This window comes from Tupaia chinensis, unplaced genomic scaffold, assembly GCF_000334495.1.
Source record: "Tupaia chinensis unplaced genomic scaffold, TupChi_1.0 Scaffold000511_1, whole genome shotgun sequence".
Taxonomy (NCBI): Eukaryota; Metazoa; Chordata; class Mammalia; order Scandentia; family Tupaiidae; genus Tupaia; species Tupaia belangeri.
Window position 1 is genome coordinate 381,331 of NW_006160024.1, and position 20,485 is coordinate 401,815.

At 43.2% G+C, this 20,485-nt stretch overlaps 1 protein-coding gene across 3 annotated transcripts in view; it reads right to left on the minus strand.

Moving 5' to 3' along the window:
- The window catches only part of BUB1 (BUB1 mitotic checkpoint serine/threonine kinase), a 55,590-nt gene that overhangs the window by 12,282 nt on the left and 22,823 nt on the right, over positions 1-20,485 (minus strand). Inside the window, exons 12-21 of one of the 3 annotated variants that reach the window (XM_014590958.2) lie at positions 19,611-19,684; positions 15,921-16,049; positions 15,728-15,838; positions 14,906-15,002; positions 13,314-13,395; positions 10,253-10,427; positions 7,286-7,373; positions 2,194-2,282; positions 2,041-2,118; positions 1,203-1,346 (exon numbers count right to left, since the gene is read on the minus strand). In XM_014590958.2, the coding sequence (XP_014446444.1) occupies positions 1,203-1,346; positions 2,041-2,118; positions 2,194-2,282; positions 7,286-7,373; positions 10,253-10,427; positions 13,314-13,395; positions 14,906-15,002; positions 15,728-15,838; positions 15,921-16,049; positions 19,611-19,684 (1,067 nt within the window). Of the gene's footprint in view, positions 1-1,202; positions 1,347-2,040; positions 2,283-7,285; positions 7,374-10,252; positions 10,428-13,313; positions 13,396-14,905; positions 15,003-15,727; positions 15,839-15,920; positions 16,050-19,610; positions 19,685-20,485 lie in introns of all 3 variants that reach the window. The other 2 variants (XM_014590957.2, XM_014590956.2) reach the window with 2 other exon arrangements.

The following is a 20,485-nucleotide window of genomic DNA, read 5'->3' on the forward strand; positions in this document are numbered from 1 at the left end:
CGTGTGTGTGTGTGTGTATAAGGGGTAAGTATAGGGGAACTCTATTTTACCCTGAAATTTTCTGTTAAAGTTGCTTGGGGCCAGCTGGGGTAAAGTGACTGGATTCCACATGGCCGATTGTGTGGTTTGAGTCCTGGACGTGGTGGCTTGAGAAACACTAGGCGCATGTGTGTGCACGTGTGCCCAAAACCTTGACAGGAGAGAGAAATGGAGAAGAGCTTGCAGTGTGACCTTTCCTCATGAGGGGTGCTTTCTTACTTTACCTCTTTTTGTCTCTCTAGCTAGTGCATGAACCCTCTGGCAAATTAAAAAAAAAAAGTTATAAAACACAGAGTGTGTTCATTAAAACCTAAAAAGTACATTGTGAACAGCCTTGCTCCCATGGCTATCTATAGCCACCCAGTCCCCCATTCCAACTCGCCATCTGAACTGAGTATCCCACAGGAGTTCTCTAAAGACACTCCTAAATGTGAATGCATATTATCACGCCCCCTTGAAGTAACAAACAGCAGCATAGTACATATTGTTCTGTTATTTCCTTTCATTTTTTTTTGCTCTAGAGGGAGATAGAGAAAGTGAGAATCATTCCTGGGGGATGGGACGTAGAGGTGGGGACAGCCATGCCACAATCCCTCCTCCACTCCGTCCTTGGGATTTTGGGCATGCACACGCAGGCACCTAGCATGTTTTATAAGCCACAGGGTCCAGGACTTCAAGAGCAAAGTTGGCCATGTGGGATCCAGCTGGCTTCACCACCACACCACCGCCTGGCCCATTCTGCTCTTTTCACTTAACAGTATGTTTTGGAGATCATTTTCTGTTGACGGTGTTTCCTGGTTGTTACTAATTTTACTATGGAAGTGTACCATCGTATCTGTAGGAAATTCTCAAAAGTGGATGGCTGGGTCTAACAATGTATGCATTTTTAATTTTGACAGAGATTGCCAAATTGCCCTCTGTAAGTTACAGCCCCAACAGCAATCACAACCATAGCCAAGGTTTAGCAAAATGTTCTCAGCTTAATATTATAGATATAACTCTTTACTAGAGATGGGAAGGAGGAAGAGGAAAATCTTCCTGCCCTCCACTCTTCTCTCTCTCACACACACGCGCATGCACGCACACAGACACACACATACACACACACTAACTTCTCATAGGGAAATAAGAATTTAAAATTCGATTACACAAATAATTCTTACCCAATTGAAATTCAGTCTTGGGCCTGATGACTGGAAGTTTACAACGCCATTCAAAGGTATTTGGATAAGAACTCACTGGTTTAGAAAGTCCAGATAGAAATTTGAAAATCAATGCATCATCCCATGGGTTCTCAACAGTGAGGTCTTAAAGGAATGGGACAAAGGAAAAAAAAGGAACACAGATTCAGTACCTAAGAATTTTATCAATGAAACAGAGTGAAGACATGTACTAAGTAAGCTCTCAAAAATTTTATAGAACACTGATTTAAATAATAAAGAACAATTTCCAAAAGTCAAATTGGTAGTTCCACAGGTGATTGTTTGCCATTTTTAACCTACAGGTTTAGATTGAGGCTGTGACAAAGGCAACCAGCACCAGGTGCGTCTTCCCCATTCACCGCCTGCGTGGGGGGAGCTAGGATTAGAACTAGCCAGTGCATCTCCAGGATCTGTGCTGCTGACCCTTAGGTAAGGCTGTGTCTGTGTAACGTGAGGGCTGTGGAAAGCTGTTTAACCGTGAACCTTAGTTTACTTTTCTGTAAACTGACGGTAACGGTATTAGATGAAATGCCCGGCACATAGTAGGCCCTCAAATCCCAATTTCCTCTTCTAACAGTGGTAATTTTGGTACCTTCTAAAATTAACATGGACCTGCCCTTCGACTACGCTGCTGCTGTACTACAATGTGAAGCAATATGCATGTTCTGTCTGAACTCAGTGACGTCTGTTCTACTTGAGAACATTCAAGCCCCCACTATGGGCTTCCTTCATAGAAGAGCTTTTCCTAGGCTACTGTCCTTATTCAGAGGTACAATTAAGGCTGAGTAATTATTCATACTTGGAGCAGGGATAGTCCCAGATGAACCAGTCTGCATCCACTCTGCTTGGAGCCCAGTGACAGCATCTGGTGGATCCTCTGCAAGAGCAAGGCCCGTGTCTGTGAGTCTGCAAGCCTCCAGGCCCCGCTCAGCCTCATGGGTAAGTACACCACCTGCAGCAGGCTGGCTCACACAGAGTAAGGCTGCTGAAGATATGCTGGTGGGGAATGCCTGTTCTCCCGGGCTTTTCTCTTGAATTGGACTAGATGTATGAAAGAAAGCAGACAAAAACACTGCATAATTAGACACCGATAGATTTGATCACGTAAAATCCCACAAAACAGTTTCTTTTTCTTTTTTTAAAAAGAATTATTTTATTTAACTTTGTTCATCATGATTATTTTAAAAAAATTGATGAAAGAGACAGAGAGAAAGAGCAGCAGTGAGGGGTGGGGGGAGAGTGAGAAAACGCGCCACCAGGTCGAGGATTTGCACTGCGGACAACCAGTGGGAATTCAGCACCTTAATCACCATGCTACACCTGCCACCCCCACGTTCATTCCAAAACCAACATTTCACAATAGCCTCACAGACTGAGTTGATTAAAGCATTTTCTCTAGACAAACATGCAAATATAGAGCTACGACAGTATAAATAGAAATAAAAAAAAAATCAAAGATATGGGCATGTTAGAGACATAGGTGAAGTGATAGATTGGAATGGGTTTATTTCTCCCAAGCTGCATCTAAGCAACACTACTGAAATCAAGACTGAATATTTATTTTATGCCCAAAATGGCTTCTTTTATAACATTGAGACAAACAGAAAATGTCAACCTTAATCTAACAACTCAACACCATGTGGAAATATATGCATATATAAAAAAAATCACTGATTTCATTATTGATGGATTTCATATTTGTGAATTTGCCTGCACGCTGAATTTGTAACCCTGAAGTCAATATTCATTGTGATTTTGCAGTCATTTGCAGATACACAGTGAGATAAAAAACTTGAGCCATCCAACACATAACATTCTCAGCTCAGGTTGTAAAAGGTGGTGGGACCAGCAGTTAGCGTAATGGCTATGTCGCTGGACTCCTACGTAGTCGACCGCAGTTCGCGTCCCAGACCCGGTGGCTTAAAACACGCTGGGCGCGTGTGCGTGTGTGCCCAAGATCCCGAGAGGAGAACAGAGGAGAAGGGATTGCGGTGTGGCCAACCCCCCTGGGGGGGTGATTTCTCGCTTTCTGTCTCTGTCTCTTTCTGTCTGTCTGGTGAGCGCACGCGCCCTATAGCAAAAACCTCTCCAAAAAAAAAAAAAAGGTAGTAACTGTTCTTGTTTCAGCTCTCATACTGTAAATAAGTATCCTTTTGGTGGTACGCTTAGTGCCATTTTTTTGGGTATTTTTGCTTTTTGTTGGTGACGTCACTGTTTAAAATGGTACCCAAGTATCATGTGTTGAAGTGCTGGCTAGCGTTCCCAAGCGTAAGAACTCTCTGATGGAGAAAATACATGTATTAGATAAACTTTGTCCAGGCAGAAGTTATGGTATTATTGGATATGGGTTCAGTTTTAATGAATCGATAATACATATTAAATAAATGCCTTTAAACAAAACGTTGTGACCAAAGTCTCACGGGACCTTTAGTTTGTATTTCCCATAGGAACAATGGCTCAGTATTTGCTAATTTGGTGTTCATGGTGACTTTACAGAACAGAACTACAGTGAATAACAAGAATCGACTTATATATCTCCACACACATCCACATGTGTATCCACAAACATAGAAATATATATCTACATATATCTTTATACATATAATTTCATATGCTGATATTTCCACTTATCACAACCAGTTTTCATACTGCGTATTTTTTTTGGAAATTTTTGCTATATGGCCCGGGTGCTCACTGGAGACAGACAGATACGGAGAAGGAGGGAGGAGAGAGAAAGCACCCCCAGGGAGGATGACCATGCTGCAGTTCCCTCTCTTCCATTTTCTTCCTGAGATTTTGGGCATGCATACACATGTACCAGGCATGTTTTTCAAGCCACCAGGTCCAGGACTCACGATGCAGTATGAATCTAGCTGCCTTAGTCACTACACCTCCAGCTGGCCCCATAACCGTGTGTGTGTGTGTGTTTTAACTAATTAAATTTTAGAAATAACTTTAAAGAAATGCAAAAATAATAAAGAATCTCCATATACCCCTCACCCAATTTATGCTGTTATCAATGTATTCTCATTACAGTGGTACCTTTGTCAAAACTAACTAATCGACAATTTTTTAATAATACTATGAGCTAAGCTCCAGACTTCATCTGGAATCACCTGACTTTCCACTAACGTCCATCTGCTCCACGACCCAGTCCTGGATATTATACTGCAGTTAGTTTCATATTTCTTTGCTTCTTTCTTATCTGTGAAAACGTCTTAGTCTTTCCCAGTTTCCCAAGACAGTTTTGAGGTGTACAGGACCAGGTGTACTAGAGCAGGTCCTTGCATCTGGGTATCTCTGCTGTTTTCTCTGTGACCAGACTGGGATTACTGGTGTTTAGGAAGGAAGTGACAGCGGTACGACGCCTCCTCACCGCACCGTATCACTGTGACTTATCGCTGGTGACATTAATCATGATCACTTGGACTCCTACGTACTGCCAGGTCTCTCGGCTTTCCAATTGTGGATTTTAACAACTGTATACTATTTAATCCAGTGGATGCACGCTAGCATGGAACAATTCCACGCTTCCTACATATTGAAATACTTTCATTTTATGCTATAACCAAACAGATCCAAGGTATCCTTTATGCAGAGAGAGTTGTTTCCAAACCCTTGTACATCGCTAGGTGCAACATAAGTGCTCAAATTACGGTGGGTGTATAAGTGATTAACAAAACCCTTTAACTTTCTCCATGAGCATCTGAGTTTTAGGTAACTTTCCATCTCTTTTCCCCTGGGAACATGACAAGGTAGAAAAGCACCTTGCTACCATTGCTTATGGCAAAAACAAGCCTCACTGGCAAACTCCATTAGACTAGGAGAAATATAAATACAGTAGTCCTCTCTTATCCAAGGGGATATGTTCTGAGAGCCACAGTGAGTGCCCATGAAAGAAATACCACAAAAAATAAATTAAAAAAAAAATTTCTAGAGAGCACATAAACTTGCCAGAGAATACCAGGGAGGGTGAGGAAAAAGGGAGAAAAAAACCCCAACACCACAATCTCTTCTTCATCACATCAGGGTTTTGGGCACATACAAGAAAAGTATACCTGGCCCACGTTCCAGCTGCTGGGGCCGGAATTTAAACCATCGTCAGTCATGTGGTATCTTGTTCCCTTAACCTCTAAGCTATGGGGCCGGCCTGAAAAAAACCTTATTGCACTGTACTCATCTATTTTTGGACTGCAATTGACTGAAATTGCAAAAAGCACAACTGCAGATAATGGGGAGACTGCTGTACTTGCTGAGAACCCACAGCTTCAGGCTTTCTAGTGTCTGTTTCCCCGGGGACCCCGGAAATGAAATCCATGGAGTTGGAAAAACCACCTGTTCTCATGGGAATAGGCCCCTGTGCTAGGGAAGCTCCTATACCCATGTGAATCCTGCGTGACTCTCACTTCCTTCGAAAGGGATTAGAACATGGGGCTCAAAAAAACAGTTCACTAGACAGTATGTATGTACCCTGCTGCCTTACAATTTCTAAATGAACTTTATGCCAAGTATGGCTCCTGGCAGTCTTGTGAGTCAAAGTTCAGAGGGGTTTAGGAAGACTGTGGGTGGGCAGTGCCGACTGTGCCTGTTGGGTAGAATTTTAAATTACAAGGCAAAACTCTCTTTAATTTGCATTAGTTTACTTATTAAAGAGTTAACTATTTTTTCTTCTTTTGTTTTTGACAGAGATTTTTATGATAGGGTGTGTGTGTTCACCAGAGATATAGAGACAGACAGATACAGAAAGTGACAAATCACCTCCCCAGTGAGGATGGCCATGCTTCAACCCCTTCTCCTCCATTCTACTCTTGGGATTTTGGGCATGCACCCTCACGTGCCTGCCATGAGTTTTAAGCCACCAGGCCTGGGACTCGAACCACGGTCAACCACATGGGAGTTCAGTGACATAACCATTACACCATCTGCTGGGCCTGAGTTAACTTTCCTTACTTGGTTATGTAAATTCTGTTCATGTCTTTTATCTAATGATTTTTTCACTATAGTTTTAGTTTACAAAGAGGTTTTTGGTAATAAGAGGTAGAACAGTTTATTAATAAAAGCAAAGGTTCTCAAATCAGAAAAATATGGGTTCAAATTCCACTTGTACAAATTAGAATCTGTGTGACTTTAGATCAGTGATTTGGCCCTCTGAGACCTGGTTTCTTTATATATAACAGGTAAGAGTTCCTATAAATAAAACTATTGCAAAGATTTACTAATGGACCTAGTACATGACAGACTAAAGCACTGTGCCTAGAATGCAGTGAAAACTCAAAAATGGCAGCTATTTTTTAGTATTGATTAGATTAACCAGCCTATGCAAATATGGTGGAATTTTACTCCTGCCAAGTATTAATGTACAGTAAATCTGAATTTTGCACCAGTACCTACAAGTTGTAAATATTCTATATTCTTCTTTGTCTTAAAAAAGAAAGTTATTGGGGCTAGCTCTGTAGCACAGTGCAGAGAAGGAAATACCACATGGCTGACTAGGGTTCGAGTCCCGGCCCTGGCATCCTGAAAAACATATTGTCACATGCACGTGTGCTAGGACCCTGGGAGGATAGAGTTGAGGGAAAAACGACTGGGGCATGACCAGGCCCCGTTGGGTGATGCCTTCTCTCCCTATGTGCACACATGTGCCTTCTAACATTAAAAACAAGAAAGTCTTGTTTCCCGAAATGTGACAGGAACAAAGAAGCCATTATTTGCTTACTCAGTTCTGCAATGGCCTTTATGTGCCGGGGTCTTTGCCTGGTAAAAGGACCTCCAAATCTGCTCCCCAAAGGAGTGGAAGTCAGTGACAGAAAATGTTCCCACAGGGAGTCTGTTCCCCAAGCACTCCTCTTATTGCTTGGATATTTCAAGGGCTTAGGTTCATTGTTGTACTTATCCACAGAGAGCACCTTCTGACTTCTCACCGCAAGTCCACACACACTGTATAAGCCTTTGAGGGGTAGAAATGGGCCTCATATCACAGCTTGGAAAGCAAAGCTAGAATGGAGATGGGGAGAATGACAGAACCACATCGAGCCTCACAATACCTGAACTTTCGGTCCTTTGTGGGCACCACCATGTTTTCTTCACAAGAACCCAAAGTTACAGGGGTATATTGTCTTGCTACCATATTTTCTGAAAAATACAGAAAAGCAGAGATTAACATATTATGTGTGGACGTGTGCCCACGCACCATTTGATACAGTTAGTAAGGCTAGGGTTCCTTGACACCAGGTTCCAGTGTAATTTCAAAACAGAGTTCCTTGGTAAAATGTGCTATTAAGATAAAAAAAAAAAAAATGGGGTAAATCATTTTAAAAAAACTTACTAATACATGTGATCATTTCAACTCTCTCATTTAATTCAAGAAAAATGAAAGGATTAGAACCAGCAGTTAGTGTAATGGCTATGTCGCTGGACACCCATGTAGTCGACTGCAGTTCGCGTCCTGGACCCGGTGGCTTAAAACTCACGCCGGGCACGTGTGTGTGCGTGCCCAAGATCCCGAGAGGAGAAAGGAGAAGGGATTGTGGCGTGACCATCCCCCCTGGGGGTGATTTCTCACTTTCTGTCTCTATGTCTCTCTCTGTCTGGCGAGTGCACGCGCCCTATAGTGAAAAACCTCTCCAAAAAAAAAAAAAAAAAAGAAAGGATTGAGAAAGCAGCAGGTCCTTGGGCTAGCTGGTGGCATAGTATTTAAGGTGACTGTGCGGTTCAAGTCCCTGACCTAGTGGCCTGAAAAACATGTTGGACACATATGTGTGTATGCCCAAAATCCTAAGAGGAGAATAGAGGGACTGTGGCATGGCCACTCTTCCTGGGCATGCTTTCTCTCTCTCTCTTGCCATTGAGCTTATGTACCCAGTAGCAAAGTACAAACGAAACAAAACAACAAGTAGCAGGTCCCCTGTGGCAGGACGGGCAGATCACGGGAGGTTCCTGGTCCAGTTGGTGAGCACACCAGGCTTTGGGAAAGTCTGATGGCAAGGGCGTGGACAGTAAGGACTGCAATGCTTCCAGAGAATAGAGGTTTATATTCAGTTTTACATGTTTTGGTCAATCAATTACCATTTATTTAGTTAAAATTTCATGTTTAAATCAGAATGGTACCTGGTAATACTTATCGTCACCCCCTTTATCCCCAAAACAAAGGGGGGACTGGCAGGTGACATGGTGGTTAAGGTGCTGGACTCTCACAATGGCTGACTGTGGTTCAAGTTTTGGACCTGGCAGCTTGCTTTCTCACTTTCTCTATCTGGTCAAATTAAAATAAATGAATACATGAATGGAGTTAAATAAATAATTCTTTTCAAAAACTCACTGACAGATAAACTATTTCTGCCAAGGACAGAAATATAGAATATATAGAATAATATACCAAGAGAAGCTAATACTATACATAGTCAGGTATTACGCGGAACTAAATTTCACCACTCATTCCCTCACTGAACAGGAACAAATACTTTTCTCACTAGAACATTAGCTTCTCTTTACAGAACCAAAGTGGCAAATATTCTAAGAATAGCCAATGTTGACTTTTTAAAAGACTTTGACTGATTACACTATTTTTTCTGAATGGAAAAACACTTAATACATTTTTTTTAAATAGCAATTTGTGATGGCACTCGGTAGTGTTCCAGTTGCAACTAAACTCTCCTGTAAGATGCAGAAAAGGAATAACATATTGAAAGAGCATTCGAAGGAAAAAAAATTTTTATTCCTTAGTCAAAAGTCTTTAGGTATACAGACTCAAAATTCACATTAAAATGTGCTTCCATCTGGTAAAGTGAACGTCTTTGGCATTTCTTTCATTACTATTTGGGTGAACAATTCTATTTTTAAAAGCCTCGACAGTATATACTGGCAGGATGGTACTACCAGCTAGTAATGATCTGTGCTCACTGACAAGGTGACACACAGCCGTGTGCCACATAGCAACGTCGTGGTCAATGGCAGACTGCACGTGAGACGGTGGTCTTCTACAGAGCGTGCAGGCCATCCCACACGGCCTGGTGTGTAGCAGACTGTAGCACCTAGATTTGTGTTAGTATGCTCTATAAACTTCCCACACTGCAGTTCTTAGAATGTATTCTTGTCACTAAGGATCACATGACTATATTAGGATTCAATTCAGAGATGTAAAGGACTCTACATTTGGGGTAATAGATTCAGAATGGCATAAAAATAATGACTTCTTGTGAGTTTTGTCATTACTCTCTTAAAGTCATATTATTTAGAAACAATCAGAAAAAGATAACAGTATAATACTTGGTTGTATGTCTAAAATAGTAAAATTTACAGACATATATCAAGCACAAAATTGGCTATTAAGTAAATAGAAAATATAAATGTTCATGTTTTAGCATTCAAATAATTTATTGTCTATGGTAGCCCTATACCTGCTATGCAACATAAAATATCCCATTCAAAGAGGGTGACCTTTATGTACAGTTTTTGCCTTTGATTGTTTCAAGAGGGTTTTCCTCTGTTCTACGTATAGTCTAAGTTATTAAATAAAAAAAAATACATATGAAGACAATATGCCAAAGAGAAAAAAAAAAAAATACATATGAAGACAATATGCGAAAGAGAAAACAATATGGATAATAGTACAATGGATGGATCTTATGTTTCTTCTTCCTGATTTCTAAACTTCCCACTGAGAATTTAAGAAAACTACAGTACTTAAAAAATCAGAGTTGGGGGACCAGCAGTTAGCGTAATGGCTATGTTGCTGGACTCCCACATAGTCGACTGCGGTTCGAGTCCCAGACCTGGTGGCTTAAACTCACACCGGGCGCGTGTGTGTGCGTGCCCAAGATCCCGAGAGAAGAATGGAGGAGAAGGGATTGCGGCGTGGCCATCCCCCCTGGGGGGTGATTTCCTGCTTTCTGTCTCTCTGTCTCTGTCTGTCTGGCGAGCGCATGTGCCCTATAGCAAAAACCTCTCCAAAAACAGAAAAAAGCAAAGAATCAGAGTTGGTAGGACGGACGACAGTAGAGGAGCACACACACCTTTATCGTCCAGGATGGGCGCTGAGTCCACCGGAAGTTTGTGGAACGGCGTAGATGCAAGCCGTGCAGCAGAGGTGAAGTCTCCTGGGCTCTTAGGGCTGGGGGCCAGGGTCTTGTTGCAGCGAATACCCCACACGGTGGAGTCATCCAAAAACTCTTCCACTTGAGGCACTTCCTACAACAGAGGATGAACTGAGCAATGGGGGGGCTCTCCTTGTTTTGTTCATAAAATTTAACATATCATCTGGAACAAACTCCAGGAGAATCACATTGCAACAAGGGTCAAGTTTGTGATTTGTTTTCAATTTCCACATTTTTTTAAATGCAAAAAAGCCCAGATTTACAAAGGAATTACAAAGACAGCATAGAAACCCATATTTCCTTCACCAAGCTTTCTCTTACAGAACCCTGGCATGTCTGTCAAAACTAAGCAACACTATTAACGACAGACTCTTCAGGTGCCACCAATTTTCTGCTAGTGTTCCCTTTCTGTTCTAGGATCCCAAATTGGATGTAGCTGCTATGTCTTAGTCTCCTCTACTCTATGAACAACCATTGGTCTTCCCTAGTCTTTCTTGCACTAAAATTTTTTTTTTTTTTTTTTGGAGAGATTTTTGCTATAGGGCACGTGCACTCGCCAGACAGACAGAGACATAGAGACAGAAAGCGAGAAATCACCCCCCAGGGGGGATGGTCACACCGCAATCCCTTCTCCTCCATTCTCCTCTCGGGATCTTGGGCACGCACGCACACGCGCCCGGCATGAGTTTTAAGCCACCGGGTCCGGTATGCGAACCGCGGTCAACTACGTGGGAATCCAGCGACATAGCCATTACGCTAACTGCTGGTTCCCTGCACTAAAATTTTTTTAGGTTTATTATTTCATTCATGATAGAGATAGCATGTGAATGCATGAGAGAAAGAGAGGGGGCAGGCAGATGAGGGGCACCCCCGGCAGGGTCTCACTGTGCATGTGCCTAATGCTTTCTGGCTGGCCCTGAACCTGCAGTCAGCCATGTGCCTCCAGCACCAACACTTCTGAATACTTGTCAGCAACTGCGTAGACTGTCGCTCTAATTTGAGTTTATTTGATATTTTCTCATGATTTGTCTGGAGTTACAGATTTTTGGAAAGGAATTCAGAGGAAAAGTGCCCTTCAAAGCGCTTCATATTAGGGGAGCCATGCTATCAACAAGACTTTTTACTGGTGGGGTTAACCCGACTGCATGATTAGCGGCTATCAGCCAGGATTCCCCATTGTAAACTATTCTTCCCTTTCTCTTCTCTGTTTGTAAGAAGCAAGCCACCAATCCTAGCCACACACGGAGGAGGAATGAAACTCCACCTCCTTGAGGGAAGGCCACCAAACAATCTGTGGATAATTGAACCAACATAGTAATAAACAAATAATTTTTGTCAAGTACTTGGAGGATATGCCAATATTCTGTGTCCTCTTCAAGTTTCGCTCGCTCACTACAGAATCTGCCTGTGGCCTTGCCTTTAGCGATGACTGTTCTCAGGTATGTCCTATCACCACTCATCCCTTCCCAGTTGGAACTCTTCTGTGTGAAAGACATCCTTTCACCCCAGTTGTATCGGTAGGGACAGATATTTTATTTCTTGGGTTATGATGCAATACTACTTTATTCTACTTATCTTCTTGTAAGCTTGACCACTAGCATGTTCAGGTCGGCTGTGTTCTTGTGATGTACCCATCTTTACATTAGAAAAAAAAAAAATTCCCTCATTTTTGGAACAAGATGTTCCAGACTCACCTTGCATTTTCCCTGCCTCAGCCCTAGAATCACCTATTTCTCTAAGTATGTAATGGTCAAGTCACAGAGTGGGCCCAAAGACAGGGGCTGCTCAGTCAGAATCATGCTAAACAAACCCCCTTAGCTGTCCATAAAATGCCACATGTGGTTTCCTTGTATTGCCTTATCTTCATAAGTCCCACGTCTTCCAACATAGAAAAACTGGCTGCTGTTTCTTCGGGTGGACACAGTACTACTCTTAGGGCTGGGATATATGGAAAAAAACATTGCGGGCTTTTTTTTTTTTTTTGTTTCCAGTCAAAGCACATATAGTTGAACAGTTTAGTAAAATGCCCTTCTGAAGTGATACCACTGTAATTCGAATCTAGTCCATCATCTGGGAAAGTTTTAACAAGGTGAAACAGTTCATCGGAAGGATTAGAGAGCTAGAGGTTGGTTGTTTAAAAGAAGCTACCACGGAATTAAAAGCATAAACCAGAGCTCAGCACAGCTTCTAAGGGTGACAAGAGAACTGCTCTCTCACATCAGAGAGCCAGCCAGGCTGGGGAGAAAAGAGGGCACCATGGAGGCGTCACTCAGGTTAGGGTGGAAGTCAAACATGGGCTAGGCATGTGAGTGTCACTACAGGGGAATGCTGTGGGCCAGTGTGCAGGCGAGACTCTGCAGAGGGAGTCTGACAATGGCTCACTTATCATTCAGACTGTTTGGGTTTCTCACTAGTGTCCACTGTAGGCCTCACTTCCCACACCTAGGGAAACTACATACTCCCCTGGTGGTTCCTCCTGTCTAAAGGGAAGCTCTTTGAGGGCAAAGAGCTATCAGCTTTGTTTTTTAAATTAATTAATTAAATTTATTTATTTGGCTATTGGGCACATGAGTTTGCCAAGGAGACAGAAAGCAAGAAATCATTCCCTGTGGGGATGGCCACGCCACAATCCCTTCTCCATTCTATTCCTGGGATCTTGGTCGCACACTCTGGTGTAAATTTTAAGCTCCTGGGTCCAGGACTTGAACCACAGTCAACTTCGTGGGTGTCCGGTGACATAACCACAATGCCATCTGGTGGTCTCTATTTTTATTTTCTATATCTATCACAGAGTTTGGTATGTAATAGGCACTCCAACAACCACTAAACAATGTTCTATAAGAAGCACTCTTCATACAACATCACATTTTTCAGCATAGTTTTACACATACTATGTTATTTGGCTGGCATAATCATTTGGTAAAATGAAGAAGAAAGGGTTATGAGTCCCATTTCAGGGATGAATTAGGTATTTGCTTACATTTGGTTTTGAGTGAAAACTGCTGACAGAGCGTTCTCCGAAGGTCCTGGCCCCTGCGGGTTTATTTTTAGGCTGTGGTAACCTATGGAAAGATGTGCAAAATTGTAAATAATAAAATATGTTTAGGAAATACTGGGTTGACAGGAAATTCATGGTGCAATTTTTTTTTTTTTTTGAGAGAGATTTTTGTTACAGGGTGCATGCTCTTGCTGGAGAGACAGAGAGAGAGAAAGCTACACCGCAATCCCTTCTCTTCTATTCTCTTCTTGGGATTTTGGACACGCATGTACACATGCCTGGCATGAATTTCAAGACTCCAGGTCCAGGACTTGAACTGTGGTTCTTCATGTGGGAGGCCACTGACGTAACCATTATGTTATCTGGTCCCTCATGACACATTTTTGCATAGAAAAACACGTCATGACTTTCCCAACGACCTAATAAATGCTACCAGTTAAGTGTGACAAAAAATCTTCACTTACGCCATTTAATGAGTTAACATTTATATAGATATTCCTTACTTTGATAGCAGTTCTAGCAAAACTGAGTGCAAACCAAACTAAATTAACTGTAAATACAAATGTAGACCTACACTTTTATTCTTTTAAGAGGTTTTTGCCTTAGGGTGTGTATACTTGCAGGAGAGAGACAAAGACAATGAGAGGGAAAGTGAGAAATCACCCCCCCAGGGAGAATGGCCATGCAGCAATCCCTTCTCCATTCTCCTCTCGGGATCTTGGATGCACACGCGACAGGCATGATTTTCAAGGCACCAGGACCAGAACTCAAGCTGTGGTTGGCCTTGTGATGTAACTGCCATGCCATCTGCTGGCCCGAGACTATAGCTACTTACTTACTTATATAGTGAAGGTGGAAAATATGGAAATTTCTAACACTGAGTTACAACGTAGAAGCAGAAGAATTAGGGCCGTGGGCAGCAGAACGTCATGGACGCATACAATGTTTTGTTTCTTATTTTCAGTGCTTGCCTAGCTATGGAATTCTTCTCAGAGAGCTGGCCACGCCTTTCTCCTTTCCTTCTCAGTGTAAATTTCTACCACAGCATACCTTTCATTCACACGAAATCTCTCCTTCCATGGTTTAAACTAGGAACCGTGAGAACTCCTCAAACTGCCCCACTCTACCCCAGAGGTGGCTCTCTAATGAAATGGCCCTTAACCTTAAAGACATTCTCCACAGCATCAGGCAAGAGAAGCCACTGCCTTTTCTCTGCAAACGCAGAGCATGTACCTGCAATGGTGAATTCATTCACGTCTAACACAACTTCAACTCCAGACTCCCCAGCTCTCTGCTGTTATGTAACCACCTGTTGTCCTTTCCGACATGTGCTTTTGCTATGAGAGACCTGCTTCCTTGGGACTCCCACGAAGCACTGTACATCTGGAGAATAATCCGGCAACGCCCACCCTAAGTCATGTGGTCAAAACACTCGTGTGACTGTAAGGTCTGCAGTTCACTCTCTCTCCCCACTGCCTCACCACGTCGAGTCCCAGACCAATGGCTACAGCATCCCATGGCACTGTAATGACACAGATCTCTCCTGATGTTGTTGCAACTAAGTGTTTCTTTACCCGTAATTTTCTTTGTTTCCATCTTCAAACACCGGTAAAGCAGATGACAAAGAAGAGATAATATTCACTCCCCAAGCCCCAGAAGATCTTGCATTTTCTGCAATAGAATTTAAAAAAATAGCATTATACTAGGAAAAATGACTATCTTATGCTTAACTTCAACTGCAAATAAAAAGGAATAACAGCTTGCAGAAAACAACTGGTATCAGCTTTTGAGCTACTGGGTAATAAGGTAAGTCACTCTGCAGTGAAGTGAAGTGACCTAACTGCAGTCAACAATGAGGCTGCAGAGACCACTTCCTACCATATATAAAGCCTGGTGTTAATCATTCTCCTCAAATACTGCTTTTGTCACCTCACTCCCCCATTACGAGCTCTTTATTCTCTGTTTCCTTTAAGAAAGAAAGAAACTTTTAGCCTTATATGTTAAGTCCTCCCAAGTCTAACTGGATCCTACTTATCTCTTTCCTGATCTCCGGCTTCAGCCTGAATTCCCTAACTCCAGTCAAATGCCGACTAGTTGCTGGCCTGTCACTCCACCCTGGCTGTTCCTCTACCAGCCACGCCTCGAGAACTTGGCCCTTCCTGGTCATTCCTATCCAGGAGGATTTTGTCCTTCTTTAGCACTTATTGTTATTTTTTTAAAAAGCCAAGATCTACCAGGTTCAGTTCCCTGTGAAACATGGTGGTATTTTATTTCGGGCATCCCCTGCCATATGTGACAAGCTAATCGAGGACCATAACTTGTACAATCCTTGATACTTCTGGGACCACCACCCGCAATGCTCTGCACTCAGTAGCTATTAAATAACTTGTTAATACTTTGAAACTGGGCTTCAAATGCGTCTTCATTTTGATCTAGTGATGGCCATTCATCTCTGTCGTCAGAAACATCAGGCAGGGTCGGGGCCTGGAACATGTTCATGATGAAACCTGAGAAACAGAACAATGGAAACAGGCTGTCAGAGAGCTCCCTAGAGTCTGCCGTGGGTTCTGCCCTCCCAGACCGCGTTACCTAGTGCCTCTTTGGTGTGCACGGTGGGTGACGGCTGCACTTTGGAAGGCGTTGCCTGAACCAGCCCCAGAGACGTGTTGGGAGTTGTGTGAAAAGAACTTGCGTTGGCAGCCCTAGGTGCTTCACATCCTAGTAAGAGCAGGGGGACAAAACTGAGATCAGCAAGCAAAACAGAATCCTGACAAGGCACACAGTTTAAGTCACTTGTTACGGTCGAACCAGTTTATCATCTTCAGTGACTGCCAGTAACTTTCCTTATTACGGTGCTCTCATAAATCTCATTTTTATCTTAATAGCTCCATGAGGCAGGTAAGGCAAGAAGTACCCTTTTACAGAAAAGAAAAGGAAGGCCCAAAGACGGTCTGGTCTGAGATCATATCCAGCTGGCTGCTTTGTCATAGACAGCACCCTTAGCTGTGTCCCAAGTACTACATGGTGAAAGTCACACTACAAATCTTTAAAAGAAATTTTGATTTTTCAAATTTGCCAGAAAGCATGTGTGTTTATCAGAGGGAGAGAAGGAGGAGGAGAAGGAACAGGAGAGGAAGAAAGCACCCCCTCAAAGGGGTGCGGTCATCTGGAAATCCACTCTCCTCTATCCCATCAGGGCTTGGGGCCACACATGCATGTGCCTGGCACATCGTTCAAGTCACCAGAGCAGGGACTGGAACTGCAATCAGCCAAGTGGGATCAGATCCTTTAAATACCAGACCACAGAGCGAAGTCTGAACTTTTTACTTTATTCATGCTAGAATGCATGTGTGCGTTTGTGTGAGCACGAGAAAGAGAACGAGACAGAGGCACCCTCCACAGTGCTCAGTCACATTGGGATCCTCTCCCTCCAGTCCTCCAGCTGGGATGAGGGCACATGCACGTGTATTAGGCATGCTTTCAAGCTGACCGGAGCAGGGACTCAAACCACAGTGAGCATGTGGCTGCCAGCTCTGCAATCCGAGGTACTACTGACTGCGCTGCAGGGGCTGGGCCCATGCCGTACTTTCTTTTTTGTTATAGGGCATGTGCACTCTCCAGAGAGATAGAGAGAAAGAGGGAAAGTCCCTGGGGAGGGTGGCCACATTGCAATTCCTTTCCCTCTTGGGATTTTTGGGCAGACATGCACGTGCACCCGACATGTTTTCCAAGCCACAGGGTCTGGGACTCAAACTACACAGTTGGCCCTATAGGATCCAGCCATCTTAAATACCACAATATTGGCTGGCCCACACACTGTAAAAAAAAAAATTATTTTTTCCCTATAGGGCACATGTGCTCACCAGAGAGAGGAAAAGTGAGAAATTACTCCCCAGGGGGATGGCCATGACTCAATCCCTCTCCATTCTCCTCTTGCGATTTTGGTCACGCACATGCACCCAGTTGATTTTCGAGTTGCAGAGTCTGGGACTGAAACTGCATAACCAGTGGGATCCAGCACCTTAACCTCCATGCCACCCACTAGCCCCACACTATAGATCTTAAGATTGGCTTTCTGGGGTCACCAGGTGGTGTAGCGGTTAAGACGCTGGACTATCACAAGGCTCACCATAGTTGGAGTTTCAGACCCAGAATCCTGAGAAGAGAGTGGAGGAGAGGGACTGCAGTGTGGCCATACCCCCTAGGAGGTGAATTCTCACTTTCCTTCTTTCTCTGTCTCTTTGGCATGCACGTGTCCTGTGAAAAAACTAATAAGTAAAAAGGAAGACAGGCTTTCCATTTCACTTAGCTGAGGTGATTCATGGCAGTCAAGACCCTGCACAGCCTGGGCCCTTTTTTGTTCAGGCCTCATCTTCTTCCTCATCCCTGTTCACCCACTGCTGACCTGGCTTCTATGTTGCATGTGTAACAAGCCAGGGATGCTCTTGCCTGAGGGCCTCACACTTGTTCCCAACCTATCTAAATTGGTAGCTCCGTCCTTCAGGCCTTTATCCAAGTATCACCTTATTGTCACTATCTTTCCTGGTCACCTTCTCTGAAATTCCAACCCCAAACTCCAACTGCAACACCTCTTTGCCCCTGGGTGGGTGGGGATTTTCGTCCTTTTCATTCATGGCTGCATCCCTAATTTCCCAGGGTAGTACCTGGCACCTAGCCAGCACTCCGTCAATCTTGGCTCAATGACCGAGTCTCCAGTTGTTTGGCTAGCCCTGCTCCCCACCACTGTCAGAGGGGAGGACGCCACGCTGACCGGGAGAAGAAGTGAACGGGCCAATCTGTGTGTTACACTATTTATAAGACTCATCTACGTAAATGCCTTTGCTAGTAGTTCCGGAAGAGTATAGCACTGCTCTGTAAATTAGGGATCACCTTTCCCAAGTAACATTCTAGAGATGTCTTTCATTTAGATTAATATGCTCAGAAATTTAAAAGAAAAATTTTACAAATGAACTTTTCATGAATTCTAAGCTGATGAAATGTGATTCACAAGTGAATTTCTACCTTTATTTGAAATGGTCTGAGAGCTGACCCCTTAGCCTAGTGATTAAGGGAGACCAATCCCATGTGGGCAACTGCAGTTTGAGTCCTGGTCCTGGCAACTTAAAAAACGGGTCAGGGGACCAGCAGATGGCATAATGGTTACATCACCAGACTCCCACATAGTTGACCACGGTTTGAGACCCAGACCTGGTGGCTTAAAACCCATGCCAGGCACATGTCCATATGCACCCCAAGGAACTGCAGCATGACCATACTCCCGGGGGGGGGGGGAATTTCTCACTTTCTGTCTCTTTGGAAAACACACGTGCATGCAAATGTCTCTCTCTCAAAAAAAAAAAAAAAATGTTTTTGGGGCCAGCAGTTAGCGTAATGGCTATGTTGCTGGACTACCATGTAGCCAACTGCAGTTTGAATCCCAGACCCTGTGGCTTAAACTCACGCCAGGTGTGTGTGTATGCATGCCCAAGATCCCAAGAGGAGAATGGAGAAGGGATTGTGGCGTGGCCATCCCCCCGGGGGGTAATTTCTCACTTTCTGTCTCTCTATCTCTCTCTGTCTTTCTGGCGAGCGCACGCACCCTATAGTAAAAACCTCCCCCCTCCCCCCAAAAAATATTTTTAAGAAACAAAACCAGAAAATCATGTCAGGCATATGTACATGAGTGCCCCAAATCCCAGTCAGCTGAAGAAAGGGGGAAGAGATTGCAGTGCTGCAGTGTGACCATGCACCACTGGGGGGTGATTTTTCCCCTTCCCTGTAGCATAAATACACCAACCAGCAATTAGAAAAATAAAAAAGAAAGAAAGGAAGAAAAGTCTTGGGCATAAATAAGACACACACACACGTATATACACATACATACATACATATATATATTTGAAGAATTTTTAATTTCTTATTATTTTTTAATTTGCTATGGGGTACACGTACTCACCAGAGAGACAGACAGACAAACACACACATAGTTGGAGGAAGAAAGAGAAAAAGTGAGAAAGTAAGCTGCCAGGACTGGGACTTGAACATGGTTCCTAATTCGCTTGGCCCTTATGGTAGTCAGCCATGTGGGAATCCAGAGCCTTAACCACCACATCACCTGCTGGCCCCATAACCCCTATATATTTTGAGAACAGGAAAACTAACATTCAATAAACTTGGTTTTATTGAGGTCTGAGGTCTTCCTGAACCGTAGCCTCAACAGAGTGGCCTGCGGGAGTCTGGGCAAACAGGTCAGAAACAAAGCTCTTCTTTACACATTACCTTCCTTCATCTCTGCTCCACTCTGCGGCTTAAACTCATGGGTACTTTTATTCTCACATCTGGAAGAGAAAATTCTTGAGACACAGTAAAGAATAAAAACACTAGACACTTTAGGATCTTAAACTAACTCTCAAAAAAAAATAGTAAAAAACTAGTCAACAATTACAAGTCTGATTTTGAGATACAGATGGAACTACTTAGGCCCATGGTGTAAGTACGTGAAATTATTTGTTTTATTTTTAGTTTGAGTTTCATTTGAGGAAAAGAATTCTTACAGGTAAAGGCCGGCTACTGAACATTTTGTGACATGGAAATTCCAAATTTAACACTACCATCACCATCCCTATGTGTGGTAGGGCAGGGGTATGGCTTCCCTAATTCCAATCATTTCACTGAGGCTAAAAGACTGAAACCTAGTCAAGGTGCTGGGCGCCCACAGTTCCTCGAATGAGGACGTGGAGCACAGGTGTGTTCTGGCTGCCTGGGTCACCTTCTAGTGATGCGCCAGCAGCCACAGGGGAACGTCCTCCAGAGTTTAAAAATAACAGTAATCAAAAAAGTAATAAGTTATACAAACCATGTATATATATTACAGCTCATTTTCAAGTACTTAGGGGGTTAAGATGTAAAATAAAAGCACTTTTAATTTTACAAATGGCTATAAAAACTTAAGTTAACAGAGAGCCAAAGTGACTGAAAATAAAACGTAAAGCAAAGCATTAGTGATGTGACATGAACTGCAACAATTCCTCAAAATGGGGGGAAAACCTTCATGGCAAGCAGTGTAGATTTGGCATATGAAGCCATGGGTATTACTCCTCGTGGGCAGACAGAAGGAATACGCCCACACACGGCAAAGAACCGGGCAGCAGGAA